The sequence below is a fragment of the Varroa destructor genome, unplaced genomic scaffold (genome assembly GCF_002443255.2).
Source record: "Varroa destructor unplaced genomic scaffold, Vdes_3.0 BEIS01000005.1, whole genome shotgun sequence".
NCBI classification, from domain to species: Eukaryota; Metazoa; Arthropoda; class Arachnida; order Mesostigmata; family Varroidae; genus Varroa; species Varroa destructor.
This window is the reverse complement of record NW_019211458.1, coordinates 33,911,753-33,934,963: the sequence shown is the minus strand read 5'-3', so window position 1 is coordinate 33,934,963 and position 23,211 is coordinate 33,911,753. Positions and strand designations below refer to the sequence as shown.

The window sequence follows — 23,211 nt, the reverse complement described above, 5'->3', positions numbered from 1 at the left end:
ATCTTTCTCTTAACATACATGTCCTAAGCGCTGAACTGTTGCGGTCTTCTTTTACAAGCTTTTTTTTTTACAACAAGCTACCGAACCATGTCCTTTGCTGGTTGCATGTCAGCTCGGATATATATATATATATATAGAAGGTTGTTTTAGACTTAATTGAGGAGATTGAACTTGTTGTTTGAAAAAATCGCACTAAATACTTTGCTTTCAATGGGACATTCTCAATTTCAGTGGGCTCTTCGTTTTACGTAGACAACGTCTACGCGATATGGTCGAAGCCACTGGACCTTTCTAATAGGAATTTTAAACCACCAGATAAATTTGTCTATAATTTACGTACAGTTAGAGAATAAGCAATAGCAAATTTAAAATGTATGATATATCTTTCGTGTAAAAACAGGTAGTCGGCGTATTTCATTATGGTTATTTGAGATAGTCTTGGCCCGGTCACCTCTTTGGCCTATATTTAAAACATAACAGCGAGCGTTAGTGTTTACGACCCAGTTTCGATGCTGTACATACCTGACAGGGTCGTGTCATTTGTCACAGCTCGAAATCGGTGCATCGGGAACGGAGAACTTCGCAGCTTTGTGTTATGGTACGCATGATAGGGATCACTCATGATTACAATTTTCGGTATTTTACACCATACAATAATAGAGTTAGGCATAGCTTATCGTTAAAATTGTTCAAACATATAAAGTAGGACATCTAATTCACAAAGATTACTACTGCTACGTTTTCATCGTTAAAAACAGCGATTGTGCTTACGGAAAAATTGATATGTTTGCTACTTAATCCGCATCAAGACGAGTTATTAGTTTATGTTTAAAGTGTTCGATGAACAGAGACACGCTAGAGCTTGTAGCTTCACAACTTTGAAGACACATTCTTCAGAAGGTGTAAGAGACCGAAGCGTCGAACACGCGCTCATGTTGCCACAGTTCATTGAAGCTTGAAATCCAACATTGCGTTTGACCTAATCGACTTACATAGGAGTTGCGAGACAATTTTTGGTTTGCCTCATAGAGGTCTTTCTCGACTTTTTTAAGAAGCCGTATCGAATTTAACAATGGATTTTAGAATGAAAATTAGGTTTTCAATATCGCTGAAGCTTCGGCCAGCGCGAAGATAGTAGGCCGTAGCTGTCCTTTGCTCGAGTTCCGAAAAGGGCATACAGTTTTCTATTATGTCGAGTAACTTTGTGGTATTACTCTAAGATGAGTAGATTTTCTTCTGGTAGTAAAACTAGCAGCTGGACGGATGCCCACCATAGTAAACAGCCCCTAGCAACGTTTACCGAATTCCTACCTCTTCTCTGCCGAGACCATTTTTGTTCACCGATATCGTCTAAAACATAAAAATGGAATCATATTATCAAGGACGTGTACTTCTAGCTGGGCTACTCTTTATTAATTATATATATTATGTTGTCCATCTGAAAATCTCCAAAAGTTTATATTGTCATTGGCCGTCCGTGGATAGTACCGTGACAAAGCCTAACAATTAATGCGCTATAGCCTCTTTCTGTGCCGTTCTGTAATCTTGTTGTTTTGAAACAATGTTGTGCTTCATTACTTTCTTGAAGAGCTCTGCTACGTGGCCCTGTATTTCGCTATATTCTCCTGTCGGACTGAATTTTTGGAGATAACGGGATTTGGGAACTTGCAACTATGCAAGCTTAAACCAAGTCATACTGTTTGTTTTAGAGCCTAGAAGCTCACTTTTGTACCTTCCCGGTCGTTCCCCCGCCATAACAGACCCATCACAATTTTTTTCCGGAGCATGTCAATAACAGTCCAGCATAACAACGCCCCAGTCGTCACAGTCAAAGCAGAGCTTTGACGGACCATTGTTGTGCACACCTTCTAGTCCTTGTAGCTTCACCACGACCTCGAAAAATTCCTACTTTCACTATACCCAAATGTTGACCCCTAGGTACTGCCTTGTTGACATTATTAATAACCGTGCTGAGCAACGGAGAAAAGTTTTAAATTTCTCGTTGCACCGAACTCTATTAGCTGATTTTCTTCGAAGTGAATTTCCAAAGATCTAATATTCCGGTCTCCTGAGGATAATTTATGATACTCTATATTTCATATCAGAAGCGTAAGTATTAAAAGTGTACTCGATACGATGATTTTATCTGCACATATGGACTATTATCAGCAGCTTTTCCATTGCATATGAACCAGAGCAAGATTTCAGTAAAAGGAACTGAACAATTTCGATGTCTGATTGGCCGGTCTTCTTATGTCTGACCACTTAAGTCGATTGTAAAAACGAATAAGGTCAACCACTTGTACCCTGTCCTGGTATCTTGCAGCCATTCACTACCTAGCTTTTGTGGTCTGTCCAACCAAGACCCCAGAAGTGGAGCACGTACACCTGTACAGCCGGCCAGGAAGTTGTGTGACGCATTGTTGGATACACTTTGTAAACTTCTTAATTGTAAGGGACCCAGTCCTATACAATTTTATAAGGTCCGCATGAAAAAATCAGGTAATATTACGTCACAAAAATGGTGTGGTTATGGTACGCGTATCCCACGTAAAATTATCGCTTCGCCAAACTTTTCCTCCAGTTACTTCAGCGTTTCGAATATGCAATGGCAAATAACACTGTCTCCTTAAAGCCACATATTGTCCGAGGTAAACTCGTTCAACTTTTATGCTAGAGGAGATGTTCGATCGGCGCGGAGCTCAGTGACGTTTGGCTTCCCCAACGTGTGGTCACTTATTGCATTAACCGCTGTCCCCGTTTAGGCTTTCCTTGAAGCGCGTGAGAACAGGCACCGACTCGTCTGCAATTTCCTGCAAAATGGCCCAATTTAAACTTTTTTAACCATTAGCTTGCGCGGTACGGTATCGTTCGGCCATTGAGTAACCGTGTTTGTGAGAAGAGCTTGCTGAACTTAAGGCTGTGATTTGGTTCTATGAAAAAGCGACATTTTATTGCCGTTCCTGTGAATAGTTTGTCGTTTGTATAGGCAAATTAGATATAGCCTAAACGTATGAATTTCGGGAATGGATGATTCGATGTGTGTCCAATGAACAGCTCGAGCATAAGAAGTTTATGAGATTCTGCTAATGATACCCGAAAACGTAACTTTTTTATAACTCTATCCATTTGCTATATATCTAAATTCTATCTATATATGTATATATATATATAGATATATCTAGTCATCGAGATTTTACAAACGCACGTTTATCGATTAGACAATGAACTATATATCCTCGTGCGCGGTGCAACTGTGTTATTTCGCCGAATCAATAGAGATATTTTCTTCAATTACGAAATAAATTACCCGTAAAACTAGAACAATTCTAGGTCTTAAATTCACTCGTTACGGGAACGTGTTTCAGAGTCGAACTTTTTTGTCCTCGCGTTTACAGCCTTACAGTCCAGTATGAACAAGCCTATCGTGCTTCCCTATAGAAAAAAGTTCAATGCAACAGACAGGATCCTTCGGTTCGCTGTTATCAATGTAAGTTCAATTATGCGTAGCCAAGTTACCAATTCGAATCTCTAATTCATACGAAAATTTTGCGAAAAAACGTCTATTTTGAATCTCTGTTAAGTATTTGTCCGGTTTAATTATCTGGAATTATCTATTAATTATATGGAAGAGAGTGTTTTGCGATGTTGGTTGTGTTGTCAATTGAGAGAAGAAACTGGTTTCTGCAGCATAGCTATGAGACTTCGTATATTACCAATTAAAGCGGATAGCCACTAAGACCACAGCTTTTCGCCACTCTTTGAAGCGCTTACGTTACAAATTTGCCCAAGATACCTTGTCACACTATGGAGGACATCAATGATATTCAAAAATATATATTACGCATAATTGAAAAAGAAGATTTAGATCTTTTAGTCCGAAGACATTTATTTTGTTACATAAATAGAGCTCTTATCTTATAAACATAAAGCATTTTGGGATTAAGTTAAAAACGTATGCCATGCTAAAAATAACAGTGTTCTGTGTAAAAGTTAGAAAAATATGCGTCGTATAGAACTTGACCGTATAGACTAATCGTTTTTCATGGTTTAACATTGGCTAACTTACTATATGGCTACAATTTGTCTAACGTTGACAAAAACCTTAGGCCTTGATAACTGGTAATTGAAATTTATATCACCTTGGTTCATTTCATATAATATGGCGACGTAAAATTAACCCAAAGGAAAAACATACCTTCGACAGAAGGAGATTTTTAACTTTTCTCCAAGTGAAGCTTTTAATAATGTGAGGTCTGTTTTTTACTACCGTTTGTTGATCGTGTTGAGTTTCCTCCGTACGTCAAACGCGAGCGACAGGGTAATTATGTTCGGCTCGTTGGGGCTCAGGCAGAGTTCCTTGGCTGCATAGAATCGTTATCGAAGTACAGGTAGGTGTGTACGCAAGCGATGAAACCTAAGCATTTAATATACCATAGACGCCGTGCGATAGGCAATTGGAGAAATAGTCCCGAGTATCGCTCTTCTTGTATTTTCCACAAAGCCTTTAACTGAAACGAATCGATTACAGAGTAGGAAATAATTGTCCTAATGACGCTTGCTTTACGCACCGTAATGAGCCTGCTAAGCAAATGTAGTGTTTTGCGGAAAATGCGATCTGAACCTGTATTAGGTAATGCAAGATGAATGTAATTGCGGCCAGGAAGAATATTGGCTTCGCGAATTCTTTAACGTTCCGCTACCTGTGCTTCTAGATATGTACTCGTTGTGAACTTCCAGAATATCAATTGTTTCTGACAAGGACATGAGCCACGGACGTAAGCTACCGAACGGAACCTTCACCGGTATCATGGGCATGTTTCAAAGAAATGTATGAGCTAGTTATACGTGAGTTGTACATAGTATAGATAGTATTCGGTGCACGCCATGCGTTTGAAAGCACGATATGTTGGTGTTTTTGATAAGCGTCGTCCTGAGAAACGTTGAAGTACTACATGGTCTCAATGTTACACTTCGTTTGATCATTTTGTGCAGTTGTTGCGCTGCTCCAGACATCGGTCTCAAAATATAATATCGCCATATCATTCTTTTATCAACAATGTGTTACTTAAAGAGACAAGCCATTATTGAATAACCGCATATAAATGCATAGATTCGTGTAGATTCACACCTTAACACTAGTCTAATACTACTTAACGAAAACCACCTCTTAAAAGAAGAAGCGAACCCCTTTGTCAAGCAAGCCTGACTCTTTTCAACATGCCGCACTGTGGATCACTGCACCACCTATACTTAACGTTTTAATTGAACTAGGACAAATTCCGCAATATTGAACCAGCAGAATGAATACTGCCCAAAAGAAGATCATTAAATTTCGATGAAAGCGATGCCGATCAACGGAAAACTGGTTGTTGGAAGCTTATTCGTTTAGCCAAACAAATTGGGTCTTTCTAAAAATGGTCGATAAAATAACAAAGTCGAACATTGTGTTTTTCTTTCATATTTAGCATTTTCGACACACAAAGTGTTTGCCTATATTGAGAACCTTTAACGTCAGCCTTCAAAAGCAACTAGTTATGTACGAAATAGAGAACTCACAGTCGAACCGAGTAAATCCACTGTGGTACAGATAGACGCCCAGGTTTCGACATTGGTACATTTACTAGAGGTGTGCCGGCTAGGATGTATCACCGGAAATAGATCGGTCTCAATTCACGGCAGAGTCTGATCAGCCAACATTCAACATGCGTGCTTATTCTTCATTTTTGTTTCGTCGTCACTTTATACCTACACTTTTCCACTGAGCCTGTTTTCAAGCGTTCATCAGTATAGGAAGCGTCCAAGACCGGTGCATTTTGAAAAAATGGTTGAAAAATATCATTGCTCCAGCTTGTAGAACTGGTGCAAGGATTCGCTTGTCTTAGGAACATAATAATCAGCTGATAACAGAGGCTTGAGCTACACTTGGGTTGCTATCATAAACGTAAGTCGTGGTCCGCCATATATGACTAACGGTATTTACCGCGGCAAACAACAGGTCCGTTTTGCGTCTCACGTTCATCTAACGAACTCTGTATGAAAAGCTTAAAACGAAATGCTAGTTAATGAAGATATACAAGCCCAAAAAAAAAGGCATCGACTTGAAACGGGTGGCACCAGCTAAGAATTACCTGGCAATTTCATGTAACTAACCAGCGTATAAGGATGGTAATAATCATAATAACGATCGCAGTAACGACAACAGCGAGAATTACTGACTTGAAACCGAACGTAGTAGTTTTCGGTGCATCGGACAAAGATGACAAGCCTTATATATATATATTAGAAGATTCACTATGTAGAATTGACTGACCCAGCAGGTTCTGACGGTGAGAAGCCTTCGGAAGACTGATGGTCGCGAAAATCAGATCGAATTTGGTTGATGAAAAATCTATCCATGCATCAGTTATGTAACAGACTCGGACCTAAGTGACCGCGAAAAAGTGCGCGCATCACTCTATAAGAAAGGGCTTGATGCATAGGCGGATCTTCACAACCTGACGATATTTTGAAGGCCGTAAAGCCTTGCTGTTGATACGTATTCAAATGCATAAACAATTGCTGCCCTCGTCTAAAAGCCACACTACAGACCAATGATATCACTTTTAGATGATAAGGTAATACAACATAAGCTTATTAAACAGGTCAATACATACACTAAAAAAAGGTAACGTTACGGTGGTATTCGCTTGACTGATTGCCTTCTTTCCAAAGTAAATGATAGGTAGACATGCATCAGCAAAGCCCATAATGATAGTCTCAGATGACCGTTACATAACGATAGCTGATATCTCCTAAGATAGGACTCGGTGCACTCGATTTCGAAGTTCTACTAGAAATACACAGGCAAATAGTAGAAGCTTTGCAATTTAGGCTTGACGGTGGGCTAGGCAGATTCGATGCTTTTTAACTTAACGAATTAGATCCCTAAGTTGTTAGAAACGTAAGGGCAAGGACAACTGAACCTCAGTAGTTGCTACGAAGGTAAGGGTGTTCTCTCTGTTACAACAGGGTGGGCAACTCTGTTACAAGGAACTAACGGTTGCGCATACTGTCTTACTCGACGATGTAGTTACAGGCGAACTTGGCGAACTTTGAAATTGAATAGCTTTAAAACTACTACCTGCTAGCACACTAAATTTGGCTGTAGAAGAGCGCGGTTTTCGACGAACTTGTAAGTGGAAACCGACTGCGTTTACTCTAGGAGAAGCGTTCGAAAGGAAAAACCAAAGTTTTTGTCACTTTAAAAGCCACGATTTCCCGGAAGTTTATTGGAAATTTACTGATTAAGGCATTAGACAAAGAGGCCTTAGGTGAAACCGCAGCACGTGAATAATGCAAACCTTTCAAGAACAGCCCAGGATGTTGAAGGCCAACAACGAAACGCCTACACGGCGAGACCCGAAGGACAGGAATGCGTTGCCACAATCGAGCAGGCTTTTCACGAAAGCAGAGCTTGAGTTCTAAGGGCTCTATCTGCCACGAAATTGCCATTTCGTTACGAATTAGAACTGAAAATGCGAGAACTAAGTAAAACTACTTCGCTCGTAAGTTATCTTTGGACCAGTTGGAAATGCGTGGGGTGTACTCTATGCGCAGCTTGCGAAACTTTGATCAAGAAGGACTCGCTTGGAGCATATGATCGCCATAGACTAGGCATGATTCAATCTCTGCTGCTAGCCGAGGAAAGGTCAGGAAAACGAACGGCGTCGACCTGAAGAGAAACAAGTTGGTGGCAACGTCGAGCAGATTCGGACATAGTGCTGCACTGGTACTTGCAATAAATACGAACAGCATCTGCTACTATGAGATAGTAGCCGAGAATAAGATGATTATTAGATGACAATGCCAGACCTCATAGTTATGCTTCAATTAATTCGTGAACTAAGCAAAGGCAGCTGGTAAGCGGGCGTATTACGTAAAACGCGATAAATGGGATTACGTATAGAAACGAAAATAGTTTATAGCTGCCCAAAACCTGCCAGGGCGTTCAGGCAACTACATACGAAATAAAAGCAATGACACCTATAAGAAATCATCATTCTAGCCAAGGTAGTTTAGAAGTGACCCAACTTCGAAGTGCGCCAGCTTCGCTTTTAACAGGCTAATATAACCCGCCATTTTCAAGCTAGTCATGTGGCTCTACTCCTCTACGAACACACGATTCACTTAGCTTGTTCTCTTTGTTGAAGAGTTCGATAGCACTTCACGCTGCTTAATACACACTCCGTGTTTATCCGTGTTGTAACTCCTTTCGGCCTGCCTAATTTGGTCGACCTTTTTGCCCTCCAAAGGTTTTCAGCCTTTCCCAATGGAAGAAGAAGAATCTAGCAGTGATCCTTCTATCGTGATGGTGACCGTCAATCTGAATTAAGCTAATCGATCTCCCTAGATTTCTTTGAACCTTTACGTTACGCCGCCTCCCATGGTCGTGTAGTGAAAGCTACCTATTCTTTTATGATATTGATAACTTAAAGAATCGTTAAATCATATGGCATTAGCTCATGACCTAACAAAAATTGTTGTCGATCAATTTCTTGGCTAGAATTAAAATCTGTTTATAGAATAAGTACTTTCATTCACTAAGTAATGATCGATATTAACACGGAGTGTCCTTAGCAAAGATGTTTTTACGCGGGTATCTTTAGGCAGTTGTTGTAAATTTCGTGGCAGCAGAATGATATTGAAAAAAAACTGGCCGCTTGCAAGACGCATATCTTCAACTGATCACTTAAATGTTTTTTAGGACATGTTTACTGTATTTGAATTTTTGAAAATGTATACTTTTTCGTAATGATTAACGCACAAATGAATTTTATTTATAAATTTATTCTTAGGAGATTGATGGATTTCTCGGGCCATCAACGATAACGGCAGAGCGTTTTTCCACAGTTGGACAGGGGACATGTGATATCGTCGATTTCCGGTTGTTGACGTTTGCTCCATCAAAGGTACCACACCACATCTGCCCCCCATGCAAAGTTCGCCCGACTTCTCTACCGTATCATCAAACGCATGCACGATATTTGCACCTAAAACATTCAGATGCATCTGCATGTTTGCGCCCAATTTACAAGGAACTGAAGCTGAAAGGAGAGTTTCAGATTACGGTTTTCATGTCAGCGTATCTACTTGTGAGGTCGAATTCAGATGGTATTCTATAGGCCTAGACCGGGTAATTAGGAGGGTAATGCGACCAAATTTCTATTTTTTCATTTCGACCCAAAACGTTACTACATTTTTATATATATACACACCAGCGTTCCTAGACGTAGAGCTATTGACATCTCTTTGGTCGACACGTTTCAATCTTTTGTGTTTTCCTGCGAAAAACAAAATTCAGGTAATCGACCCTTTCAATTTTGCAAAAGCCTTCCAGTTAGACGTTTGGCTTTCACTGGCGGTGAGTCTCGTCTTACTTCCAGCAGTTTGTTGGATCATCACCAGGCAAGTTCCCTGATCACTATTCGGTCTAAATTTAAATAAAATATATCATTCTGTTGCGTAAGCGGTGAGACTGAGGTATTGATGACTAGAACCCAGCAACATGTGACTTTTCCTTTGAGCAATGCCCAGAACCTAATATAATAGAAGAAACTTATAACTGTTTGAGATGACACTTCAAAAACGGGTAAGATTTTTCTACATGCTACAATGATTTGTCATTGGCACTTTTCATCAACGCTAACCGATGAACATTTCACTTAACAACATAATGAGAGATTATGAGATGATCTACAATGGCAGAAATTCTCTGATGCCCGCTTCCATTCTTAACCATTTTGACTGAGACGGAAACCATGCGATATTCAACGACCTAATGAAGGCTCGATAACCAGAAAAAAACTATTTTCAAAGCCGTACTTGCATAGATGAGCCCCATAGTAGACGATTATAAGTCCTTGATCAGTGGAAAGTTTCAGAGAGCACCTCGACTTCATTGAGGACAATACGACGCTTGATTCTGTATCGTCTCAATAGGAAAATACTGCTCTCTTGTAGTTCTTGGAATTGTAGCCCACTTACCAGGCCAAAAATATTTGTTAAAGCTAAAACTTCAGCTTATGTTCAACGGATTTTATAGTACTCATTCTGCAAATTTCCAGGTACCTCAGTTCACGGAATCAAGAACCGGCCACATCTTACTTCAGCTTCATGTGGGAAATATTTTCCCGTATATTCCCTCAAGGTAGGATAACGAATAAGGGTCAGGTGAATCACTATACAGGTGAATGCCTTTTACTGCACCTATTTTTGGTGCTTGAACATGTAACTAAGATTAGTCGTGAATCGTCCTGGTAAGTAAAAATAGTACGCCAGGAATGGTATAAAAATACCTCCCTACTATGTAATAATCAATCTATTCAATTTATTAGAAATCTAAAGCAGTCAGAGACAGTTACAGATCAAGAATTCGACGCTATCAATGGTAGACAACGGAACATTTTGCTAGACTGCCCCGTAATGCTGATGTCTTAAGTTAGTGAAAAATGTTTGCTACCCACTAAGACTACAAAGACAAGCGTGTAGATAAGAGATGATAATATGGAAAAAAGTTTACATCGTTAGACTACTTTGTTCTAATTCTCACATAAATTTACACTCCAGTATGTTGGATGTTAAGTCTCTGCATAATCAAGGTGTTCAATAATCTATGAACGCTCGGATTGGATGTTGGTAATAGCTCTCCTCCAATATACCTGGTATTCTTTCAATGCAGTCCATCAAGATTCTCTCGATCTACTGTCATACCCTAAAGCTATTGGGCTCCATACGGAACAAATGCAACAACGAGTTACTATAGATTTCTACGATGGTGCTTTGGAAAGATGATAATACTTCTGCTTCATTGTTCAATCTCTTTCTAAACGGATAAGGTGGTATGTACTTGTAAACTATGCATCTATTTACTTGTATTCACGCTAACGTAGTCAAAAATATCTTTCTTAGCTTTAATTTTAGGGCCGAATGGGCGTCTGTATGTGCTAATCGCTCGCGTTCAAATATCAAATCTAATGAGCCGTTGAACTTTTCGGTTAAAGCCTTTTTACGTGGGAGAAAAAAGTTGTACGACGTGTTTTGATAGCGTGTGGTAATTAAAGGCATGGTCACCTAGGTGTTTAGACAGTGAATACTGACATAGATAAAAAAAAAAATGTTTGAAATGTTGTAAAGACGACGAGTTGCCGAGATGGCCGAAGTGGCAACCCGTACTACCTCAAGAACAGTTACCCTGGTTAGTAAAACATGTTCGGACTCGTTGGCGTTTGACTAGCAGTTGGGAGTTCTGTGAGATTATAGATTGACCTGATGGGGCTGCATGTTCATCATAAGATCTACACTTGAAATTGATCTAGAAATATTATAACAATTTTTATGAAAACACATTGTCGGTATAATTTTCTAAGGTAGCCAGCTAATCTTTGGGATATGTTGTAATATAGGTTCGAATCCGGACGTGGACGGACTTCGTTTCGTGCTGGGAGTCAACCGTCCGGTGGAACGCCTAATGGCAATACCGGGCGTAAAACTCACGATATAATACATTGCAGTTCAGTGTAACCTTCAAATCTCTGTTTATTAACGTCCGGAACTGATTCTCTGGCCGTCTGGATCTAATAGGAAAAAGTTGAGGGTAAGCTAGTAAGTGGTAGTAGTTACTAAAGGCGTTCACTAATTAGTTGGTACACTTTCAGGTGAATCAAAACATCAGCGCGATTGGTTCAGACTGTGTCAGTTAAGTTTTCTTTTAAGTATATCGGTTACCTTCATGACATTCCTCAACTCGGAGCTCACCTCGTCGATGGCAATTAAAAAGAACGAAGATTTCATCAATGACTATTCAGATATACTACGCTTCAGAAAGATGCAGATCTATGCTGAAGCAGACTCCACTCTATCAGCGCTTTTCACGGTACGTTTAAAGTTGTCCTTCTTTTTATTCTATTCAAATTGTCCTAACCGTCGTCGTTCCACTTGAATAGTTGTTGGCCGCTACTTCCAAGACGTCTAAGACCGCTATAGTTGTGCTACGCTTATCTCAAGAACTTTTATATAAGAAATGCGAATCCTGTTGGATACCTTGTCGGCCTATCCGTTACGTCTAACTTGTGTGCCCTTGACATTATACTGAGAATACTGTTATTCGTTTTCAAGCATAAAGGATTCATAATTATTTTTGGCTAAACGTTGAATTTATTTCAGAAAGCAAGTACCGACCTTCTGAGACGGCTGTCGACCCGTTTAGTTCCTGTGAGAGGTACTTTTCGATATGGACCGGAACTATTCTCACTTATAAAAAAGGTCTCGGAGAAACAAGGGGTTCTCGTCGGTAGCGAACATATGGGTATCTCCTTCATGCTACAGGTATGGCTGTGTAGAGCTAAATGCAGGTAGCATGCGGCAGGTGTAGGGTTTGATTTCAACAGTTGGACAAAATAGCAGTTGTGGAAAAACGCGTCAGCGACATGTCCAGCAACATTTTTTTTGTCACTCTAATAGTTGATATCAATGCGCGAAGTAAGCGGTCGTGTTGTTGATGTTGCGCCCTACCTAGAAGTACTAGTTAAGGTACTAGAAATGGCTATAGCTCTAAATGCATTTGTGTTTTCATTAGTTATCTCCGATTAGATTAGATAGAGAGCGTATTAATAACACAAGGTTTTAGTTCATTCACCAAAGTTAAAAGGAGATGATTTTTAATTGACAAGTTACATTAGTTTTGGCTCCCGTCACACGCATTTACGACTAAACTCGATTTTGTTCAGAAATACAAACCGGAGCAATTTCGATGCTCAGTTACTTTCTGATATTACGCAAATTGACGGGCGTTACTGGACACTATTTATCGAACGAAAGGTTTGTTGTTAATTATCAGCTAGACTAGCTTGAAAACTTCCTTTGAATAGCTAAAAAAAAAAAAAAAAAAACAAACAAAAAGTCAACTAGCGACGTTAATTATGTAGCGTACTAAATGCTAGAGGTCACATTAATTTTAGAAAACTGAGCTCATTTTACATGTGACGTTAGACATTACACATGCCTGAATGCCAGTGTCACATGGTTTTTCATGTAAATGTCAAGCGCAATTATTGCAACGTAAATCCGATTTCAATCATCACTACCTGCTTATGCAGGAAAATCTGCATGACCATGTTTAAGTGAGCCCGACGAGCAAAACTTATTTGTTTTCAAGCGTCACCAACGAGGATTGGCGCATCTGAACACTAGTCTCGCGCACCAACGACAATTGGTCATTTTAAATCGCTAGGAAATTCAGTTTCTCCTGTTCGTAGAAATTTCGCAAACGAGAAATTCAGCTTATAGCAGAAAAGTAGCAAAAAACATTGTCCTAATCCTGGAGACGTTTATGAAGCCCTTGCGCATTTTGTTGCAGCAGAACTAATCACTAAATACGAGCAAAAAAACGGCGGTGATCGATACAATCTCCTAATACTTAGTTCTAAAAAACGTACAATACGGAAATTGTTTATTGCTATTCGTATAACTAAGTAGAAGTTTCAACGCAGAGCTTAAAGGTCTTCGGTTACTGCCCCAAAACGATGGTGACCACAAAGGGGTTTGGACTTCTCAGCGGAGACATTTTCTTGTCACGCAGTTTGCCTTCGGAACTGACAAGAAACATAAATAAGGGGTGAGCATATCACTTAATTACATGAAGTAATAATTTGTTTTGAAGAGATCATTGTTTATTATTCGATATTTATTATTCCTTTTTCATTTGCTGATACTGTATTGCTTTTTTTCCTATTCTACGATACTGTTGTTACCTATTTCCTTGAAGCACAAGGTTGTGACCTGAATTTAGACTAACAAGAACCGGTATATCAAACAAGAAAAAGGGGTTGCCGACAGCGGTTTTTGCCACCGTGAAAAAGCTAGCCTAGAAAATTTGTACAGTAGAAAAGCGGAAGCCAAGGGTGCGAACTTATCAAGCAATTATCTCCCTTCAAAAGTGAGAGAGTGCTCGTTTTATTCACGAGTCTAGCCAAGTTCATTTTTTAGGCCAAAAATTTGGCATTTGAACGTACTAAGCCGTTTCTGGGTAAAATTCTTCTAAAAGCCAGTAGAATTTTCGTCGTGCACGCCATGTCAAAGAAGCTGTTGTTTAGTACCAGACATACCTATTTTTGGGATCTAAATTAAATTATTATGTTTTATAGATGATGATAATAATATGATGAATAAAATTATGTTGGTAACCTTATAGACAAATGTGCCCAGAGAAAAGGAACGCGTGTAATACTTCAAAACATCCATGCACAGTTATGACTACACAAAAGAGCATACAGCACGAACTGCAGAACTTTTAATCGTCTTAAAAATAGTGACGGTTTACATGGCAATGTTACACTGCGACTTTGGTTACACGTTTTCAAAGGAACCCATATTTTTACGACCCTCTACGATTGAAGTTTGACGTCCGGCGTCTCCATCACACAGCTAAAGTACGCCTATAGTCGGATCTTTATATATATATTTATATTTTTCTAACTTTATACAGGATAGTTAATAAATATTTATTGGAGTCTTAAGAAAATCCACTAATAAAAAAGAGACTCCAATATTACCTAGGCTATACCAATAACAGGTTGCCTTCATAAATATTGTAGCAAGACGTGTAAGACTTATCGGGTCCTTACCTAGTCATTCGAATACCTAGAGATCTCGTCAGCCAACCTAATTGGCAACGTTTCAATTGACTAATAATGTTTGATCATTGTCTATAATACAAGGTAACGATGATAACAAAAGAACGTTTATATTCTAATTTCAGAATACATATTTGCCGAGAATCGAACCTATATCGACAGAAATTACTCTGGACAGTACATAACTATTACAAATGTATGGCTTTCACGTTCAGCAACAAAGATGAACCCAAGGTAAGGAACAATTTTTCCGTTAACTCGTCGAGTTGTAGGTGAAGTATATAGGGTCAAAATATTTTTCTAGCTACAACGAGGAAAGTGTACATTTTTTTTAATATAAAATACCATCCACTGTTCAATGATCGTTAACGTGCGGTTTCGTGCCCAGCTACCAACCAGCTCGTTATTTACTTTGAGCAGGCTGGCCTAATCCTTTGTACTTCATTAGAAGACTGTGCCTGTACACTGTGTGTGTACAAATTACCTAAATCTTTGCCAGGTGCATATACAAGCTGAGCATAAAATAATACAGTATATTAATACACGACGCTTCATATGCGTCAGCTCCGTAAGAGAAACGCTTATTGGACAGTGTTGAGCACCTGTTGAAGGTATGGGCCCGCGCATCGTCGGCGTCAGTCGTTGTTTTGTTCCGTATCTTAATCATTCACTCTTCTTGCTGTTATTCTAACAAGCCGTTCTAAACCAAGAAGACGCTATAATCCTAAAGCTATTGCAATGTCTTCAACCTAAATCTAATAACCAAACGACTCTAAACCTACAAGTAGGTATAGAGTCATTTGGCGCTAGTGTCGATATATATTTTTAGGACGGAACGTGAATTGTGCAAAAAACTAGCTTTTCATTATAATCTATAGACAGCTGCACACTGTGCAGGCAACCTTTCTATGGATGTTCCTCTCTGGAACAAGAGTAAGCAAGCGTCAGCCCGGGCTGTTTATGATTAAAATCATTGGGTTTAATTCAGAATTTTGTGTCACCTACGCTTGTCAGCTCGAGAACGAGCGATTTAATACACACACTGCAACCCCTTTTTTTCTTACACACAAATTTGCTTATCAGTAATAGGAGATACGCTTTTACGCCTCATGTTTGTTAGTGAGAAAATTTACCTGTCCAAACAGTGATATTGAAAATGTGCTGTTCAAAGTAACTTAATCCACCATATATTCCTCTTGTACATTTACTTACACCTTACCTAACTTCTGCAAGTAAAAGGGGCAAAATACATAATCAACTATAGTCATAATGCTTTCGTCTTTTCATATTGCCCGCAATGAGGCTTCTGCTTTGACAAGTTTTTTGACAGAAAACATAGTTAGGGTAATATCTTAGTACGAATCAGGCACAACATGAATACAATGCATACATACAAGTTACATACTATCAGCTATTGTTGAATTCGTTTTCAAGGTTGCATACTGAATTATCGGTTCGCCTACACCTTGCCCGTGAAAATACCTCTACCTGAAACTGTGTGTTCAATGATCAGCAGCGTAATATATTTGTCTCGTGAGCTTCTGTAGTAGGAAAATGATTTTAAGCGCTAGGCGAGTAACAGCTTACAGCCTACTGACAAGGTTTGCCATTATATTACTTTTATGCGGTCCTTCGTCCAATAGGGTCTACCAGCGACGTTGGGCTGGCTTCTATCGGCTTAATGTTAGCTAGGCCTGTAGCGTGCGACTCTCTCTTCGTGCATCCTTGAACGTTTCACAACATGAGTTCGCGGTTTTTCTGCCACGAATTAGCCGTTTTTGTTTTTTCTACTTTCTATTGAAATACTGTCATTATCTATGGCTTTCTGTTATTTGGATGGTAACCTCGGGATACGAGAGATAAAGCCATAAGAGGCAATATCGGCATCATGTTGAGATTTAAATAACTTACCTATTAAGAGACTACCGAGATTTTGAAATGCATAATAATTACGGGAGCAATATTTGTATGGTCGATGGCAAGGAGCCTTTACTGTATCTCCTGCATTTTCGTGATCGTTATTTTTATGGTGCGATACTAAATGTTATTAGTTTACTTCAGTTTACTAATGTCGACTGCTTATCAATGTTTACTAATAGTCGATAGTTGACTGTATACTTCAGTTGTACCGGGTAAGCTAAGATTCATAAAACTGTAGTGAATAAGGCGTGCACTAGATCACCAAACAGGTTTTGAAATTGTGAGCAGAGGAAAACAAGCATCTCTATGTCCATTTGTCTGATTGCTTTCCCTTGCTAATTTGTTTAAGGTGGGCAAGTATTGTATTTCTACATTTACCAAATCTGAAGGCTAACGCCCATGAGCTTTGAGATGGACTGACTTCCACCAAAGCTCTCGGCTATGCGTTGTATACTCTCGCAGAAGGCCTTTCATTTTTTAATTGAAAATTTACGACCTTCAATCTATATCTTACATTGTCAAGCCTGCTGTTAAGGGCATGCTCTGGTTTTAAATCGGGCAGAGACACTTTGTCCTTTCATACGGCAGCTAGCCACATGGAGCAATGTTTAATTGCAGTATCGGGCGTAAAAACTCCGAACAATTAGGTCTCGTGTGAAAGACTAATCTACTTGGAGATGATCTCCATTGCCAACTGTACCGTTACAATAAGTCCGTAATCTGTCGGTACACGAAAACTTCCGCACAAATTTCAGGCTGGAATCTCCACATGTAGGAAAGCTTTAAGAGTGCGTGAAAAAATCCCAGCCAAATTTTAGGATAGAATGACGATATGTCTAGGTTCTTCCACTTGTTTGCCCATCTGTCTGAGGTACGATACGAGGCCGTATGTTGTTTCCCGCCGAAATTGTTTGTGTCTCTACGTTAAAATTAATTATTTTTTAGAAATAGCGTTGAATCGCATACTGGTTAATGCCTTTATTGCAATCAGTTCTTATTGCAACCTTGTTGCAAATTATCTGCTAATTCAACACCGTACCGATGTCTCGTTGAGCTATATTATAGAGATAACTTTATTACGGCGAAAGTTACGGCAATCCTTAAATCATGCATAACTTCTATTTTCGTATAATTAATCTGCTGCATCCCAAGCGTTATCTAGTGCGATTCGAAAAAAAAAATTTCTAAACTATATTAACCGGTCTGGTGGCGCGAGGAAATGCTCTGTTGTCTATATTTTATATGAATTTAGCGTGATCTACAAATTAGTCTTCTCTTTTATCTAATGTATTGAATTAACGAGTGCCTTTGGCAATGCTATTCATGTAAAACGGCTCAAGCCCGCTCCAGAGATATTCGCTAGTATAAAGTTACAAGATAATAAAAACTACGCCAGTGTATCTAAAGCATATCTTGAGGCCATACGTGACAACTTTTTTCCTGATGTTAGGGGTCACAGCTTTAAAAGTGCCAACACTAAGAAATTTATTTCTCAGAATATTACGATAAGACTAGATAGTCCTGCTGGGCTTATGTGGTGATAGCCTGTGTTCTAAATACGGAACAGTTCCGTAGAAAACTTTGTCATTAATGGGCCACTCAGTACACCTGGGTTCTGCGCGCACTTTTTAAATTTTTTGTTCTAATCAAAATGCTTCCCAACGGCTGTAGCTGCATCGTCAACTTATTTTTGTAAAAAATTTCCAGTTGTCGTATTCTTATGGACAGTAACATCATAGAATCGGCAAAAAAAAAACTGCAGTGTGACCTTAGAATGTATTTATGAGTACATTACGTTATTGCCCTTTGAAATTGAACTTAGGTTTATTGTTTTCGCAGTGATGTATTAATAGGGCCAGATGAAGAGATAGAAGCTTCGTGCGAATACTCTAAGGCCTTTGGTATTAACAGGACGTTTTTAAATGATTTCAACTTTAGTTAGGATAGCAACAATCGGACCTGACTGGTAAAAATACTTCGTTATTTGACTTATCACAACCAATTATTCGTCCTTCTTTAATCGAGGTAGCTTTTCACATATATTACATTTGTGTAAGGGATACCTGCCGAGTGTTTTTTCAGTAAGAATTTGTAAGGTTGTTCAGCTGTGTAAAACAAATATTAATGCCCATCATCCCTTAAGAATCGGAGCCTCGAAAAATAGTATACTAGCTAAAGCTATACACCTATACAATGATCTTTAGCGGAGCTTGGACGCTGTTAATACCGTCGATACTATAAATTGCGCAGGCCATCAAAAGAGTCGAAGGTTGTGTCGGCGTGATTCTAATGAAACTTAGAAAAACATATATATATATATATATATATATGTATATTGGATTATAGAAGAAGCAGCGCACCGTTACCCTCAGAATGATAGTACCTGATTAATGAGTCCTTGCGTGTGTGCATTATCAAGATAGATCTTGCTATCAAATAGTAACCTGTATGTTTGGATTTCAGCCATTATCTTCGGATGACATACTTGGCAGTTTGGTATTGCTTGCGATCGGACTTGGAGTGTCTCTGGTAGCGCTTACGGTCGAGGGTATATCTCGTACAATCATCTATCGAAAACGTTCTACAACTACACGTTGTCTAACCCAAGAAGTGGTACAATGAAATTTCACGTATTTCATAAAAGTATAGACATTTTTTTCAATTTAACTGAATTAATAACATCATGAGTTTCTTACCCCTTTCGATCTGAATCACTTAGACATAATACCATTAAATAAATCTTTATTAAATAAAAGAAAAATCGATACAATATTGAATGAGCAACCATGCGAAAGCATTGTATACGCCGCAATAAGAAAGTTCTTCTTGAGAAAAAAAAAAACCAGAGGAAAGAAAAACGCTTTACTTGTCTGCTTATAATTGCACGGTATAAAACGAACGAACATGATATTACAATATTATTCAATAAAATGATGTAACCCGATAGAGTATTTATCTAATTCTAGAGTATACGCTTTAAAATTATCGCGCTAAATGTGAAACAGAAGAACACGCAACAACAGAAAGACCTTGGATTCATTCAACTTTAAGGTTTCGTCTTCGAAGCTTGAATCAGTGGGTCTCGAGCTTGAAGTTTCGCCTTATATAAGCAGTTGAATGTCAGTTGCCTCGCTCAGACTGGCGCTAAGATGCTTCCCCATTTCTGCGCGGCCATGAAATATATCAAATTGAATTCAAAGTCGCTTTCGCCAATGACTAGTGAGTCAACGTAGTGCATGTATTATACTCTGTTTACGTACAATGCACTCACTTTATAGCTTCAGAAAACTCTAATCGGATAGCCTGACGTCTGTAGTAAGCAAGCAGAACAACGTACGCTAGGAGGATTGTTTTGTTGCTACCAATTGGCAAAGTGATGGCAAAATGATCTCTCGAAAACCGGGTTTAAAAATAAGGCAGTCCGTTATTGATCAAGTGGACCAAGTGGAGCAACGGTGAGTGATGCAATTTGCTGACAAATATATTTTTAATCGTAATCGATTTCGTATCGACGTATATCGTAAACGTATCGACGACACTATGCTCCATATTATCGGCATAAATCTACGAACACGCAAGAAGCTATGGTAAAATCGATAGAAAGGCAAGTGCGAGCACAGAGCGTCGCGGTCTATAAAACTGAATAATAGTCGACTTGTCGAGACACCATCTCAGCGATATTAACTAGGTGGACACAGGAGATACTGCAAGATTTTCCATTTTCCAAAAGGTCACGATACTTCCGAAGTTACCTTCATAGGATCGTTAGTATCCAGATGCCAACGTATGTTCAATGAACGACGGATGAAAGCGATGACCACTTAATCCTGGAAGTAAACTGTAACGTACAATGACTGCTGATCAGCGATTGAAAAGTAAGCTAAAATACATAACATACTCCGCGATACGCGAGAACGTTCGCATACAAAAGGGCAATGTCACAGAAATACTTAGCGGAAAGATGTTGTAGGCACTTCGAAAGTTCAGTAAATCGAGCAGGCAACGAGTTTGACTCACAAACGAAAAGGGGCGATCTTTGTATGCTATTAGAAAGAAACATCGTACATCCAGACGATGCCGCTCTGTCGTAAGATAGAATGACTAAACGGGTTATTCACGACTCCAATAAAGGTAAGGTGCATCTAAAAAAGTAGGCCAATCAATACGGTAGGCGCTTGCCATCTCTTCGGCAGAAGTACTATTTAATAAAAATCTGACTTGGTTACAAGTGAAGCTTAAGGAAGCGGGGACTTTCAACTTGTGTATACAGAGAGTAACAGAAATAGCCAAAAAAAAAAAAAATTCGGAAACTATATACATTTTTTATTTAAAAAAATTCGATCAATAAAATATGAGGTACGTACATGGTTTATTAGAGACAATGCTAGAATTTGACTATGAATACCAGCAACCCGTTAGACCATTTGTTCTGTCGATGACATTTCAAGTGAATTGGCCTCGTATTTACTTCACTAAGATAATATCAACTAAGAGCAATATGGAAATGTCCAATTAGTCCGGAGTTATACGCCATTTCCCGTTTTAATTCGATGTAGATCATTGATGATCGCCCCTGTGGCGCAGCAGATCAATGTGAAACGCTGCTTCTTAAGCTGGGGCTATAGGTGTTTAATGATTATACGAGCGATGAGCACAATAATATACAACAAATGAATTTCGAGGCCACTTTTGAAAGTCTCCTGATTTTTCTGCATGTTATCGAGCTCCAATGATTTACGTAGTACCGTAGCAGACGACTGCAGACTGTTAACTATCGCAGTAACTTGCCTTGTCTGCATAGGTTCTGGTAAAAGAACTTTTTGAGAAAGCAACAGAACAAAAAAACTTCAGAATCGAAATTGCTCCGATTTGTGTTTCTGAACAAAATCAAAACAAAGTACACTTAGTCGTAAATGCATGTGACGGGAGCCAAAACTAATGTAACTTGTCAATTAAAAATCATCTCCTTTTGAATTTTGTTTCCTAATGAACTGAAACCTTGTTTTATTAATGTACTTTCATATACACACGTTTTTATCTAATCGGAGATAATTAATGGAAACACAAATGCATTTAGAGGTATAGCTATTTCTAGTACTTTAACTAGTACTTCTAGGTAGAGTGCAACATCAACAACACGACCAGTTACTTCGCGCATTGATATCAACTCAATGAGACCATTTACCACAGCAAAAAACGACACTAAACATACAGGCTATGGAATTTTGTGTTTTTCCATATCTAATATTCGGCCTAATTATGACAATTAATCTATACAAATACCTACAACTGTACATACCCACACTTACAGCACAAGTACAATAGCCATAATACACGACAAAAGCGACCCATCTTTTTTCTGAGACCTCCTTTTTTTTTTTCCAGTCCGTGTGCCCCTTACAGGAAGGAGTCGACAACCGTTTTAAAAGGAACTTTTCAGGTCGTGCTCTGTAAAATACATAATTGTGGGTAAAAATATGCTTTAATTAAAGAAGTAAGTTTGTTGGTTGAGTGAAACTTGTTCTTACACTTACATCACGTTTCAGTTGTCTATTAATTATAAATTAGTAGTAACTGGCAGCACCTTATTACAGTGCCGCCATTTCCTAAACTTTAAGCAAGCCAGCTGTATTCCTCTCAAACGTGAATATATGGAAAATATGTATTGCTCTTTTTTCATGGGTTATGCGTTATGCTTATTACTTCTTATTTCGAACATTTGCCCGCTAACATGGCTTAAAAAATGACCAGGCGTTTCTCGGAATCGCGCCAAGACCACATTCGTCTCCATAACTGAATCCTTATTTTGGGTTCGTGTTGTGTAAATACTCTTAGGTCTCCAACGAGAATATACGATTATGAATTTCGGCTTGAAACCGCAAAAGTGGCAAAGATGATCGACATGCTCCAACATGTCATTCATTGCAGCTTGTTTTTAATCAACTGACTACTGAAATGCACAACAGATAAAAGGGCAGATTTTTTTTACAAGTACACGTCAATCGACGCAGCTTTTCACGCTTAGGTTCATTTTCGCAAAGACGCTTCGTTTCTTTGCATAGAGCTCTTTTTATTTTTGCATTAGGATCAAATATCGGTGCCTTATTATCTCATTGGAAGGATGCTCCAAGTACTAAGCGCAGAAAAACTGTCCCAAAAAAAAAAAATATATATATATATATATATATATATATATATATATATATATCGGTAAATAACAGCCCAGTTATCTTATTTTTTTCGATTAAAACCAGTTAAGTACAAAATAATTGAAGACATTTCTTAAAACATATCTTTGTATACCGGATCCGTAACCTTGCGAAATGCCCTGAAAGCATTGTATTCAATAGTTTACAGTAAAAAAAAATACGTTTTACTTATTACTTTTAGACGCAGTACTGCTTAGGTAGATGGTTTCATTATATAATCGAAACTTTTATGATTGTATTTTATAGATACAGAACATTTTGATACAGAATAAAGGACAGCATTATTAATCCATTTCAGCTTATCCCTATCTTTGCCAAGACCAGATGCTCTATATATAAATTACCGACACAAACGGTTGCGAAAAAACGGTGATCCCTTCACCAACGTACTTTTTATAATAACCTGGCTA

The 23,211-nt window shown here is 38.7% G+C and overlaps 1 protein-coding gene across 2 annotated transcripts; it reads left to right on the top strand.

Annotated features, from left to right (window-relative positions):
• The first annotated feature begins 469 nt into the window (after positions 1–469).
• On the top strand, positions 470–19,549 carry LOC111251293 (putative glutamate receptor). 2 transcript variants are annotated; one of them, XR_015328664.1, is made up of 13 exons: positions 470–598; positions 3,399–3,490; positions 4,291–4,391; positions 4,741–4,831; positions 8,838–8,951; positions 9,344–9,447; positions 10,107–10,189; positions 11,697–11,914; positions 12,205–12,366; positions 13,530–13,654; positions 14,231–14,468; positions 14,798–14,906; positions 19,056–19,084. XR_015328664.1 is itself a non-coding variant. In XM_086990461.1 (12 exons), exons 2-12 carry the CDS (start codon positions 3,413–3,415, stop codon positions 19,212–19,214), a joined length of 1,344 nt encoding a protein of 447 aa, XP_086846587.1. In that variant the 5' UTR covers positions 470–598; positions 3,399–3,412; the 3' UTR covers positions 19,215–19,549. The 2 variants fall into 2 exon arrangements, 1 of the variants encoding a protein (XP_086846587.1); XM_086990461.1 differs by lacking the exon at positions 14,231–14,468 and having other exon boundaries at positions 19,056–19,549.
• The last annotated feature ends 3,662 nt before the right edge of the window (positions 19,550–23,211 follow it).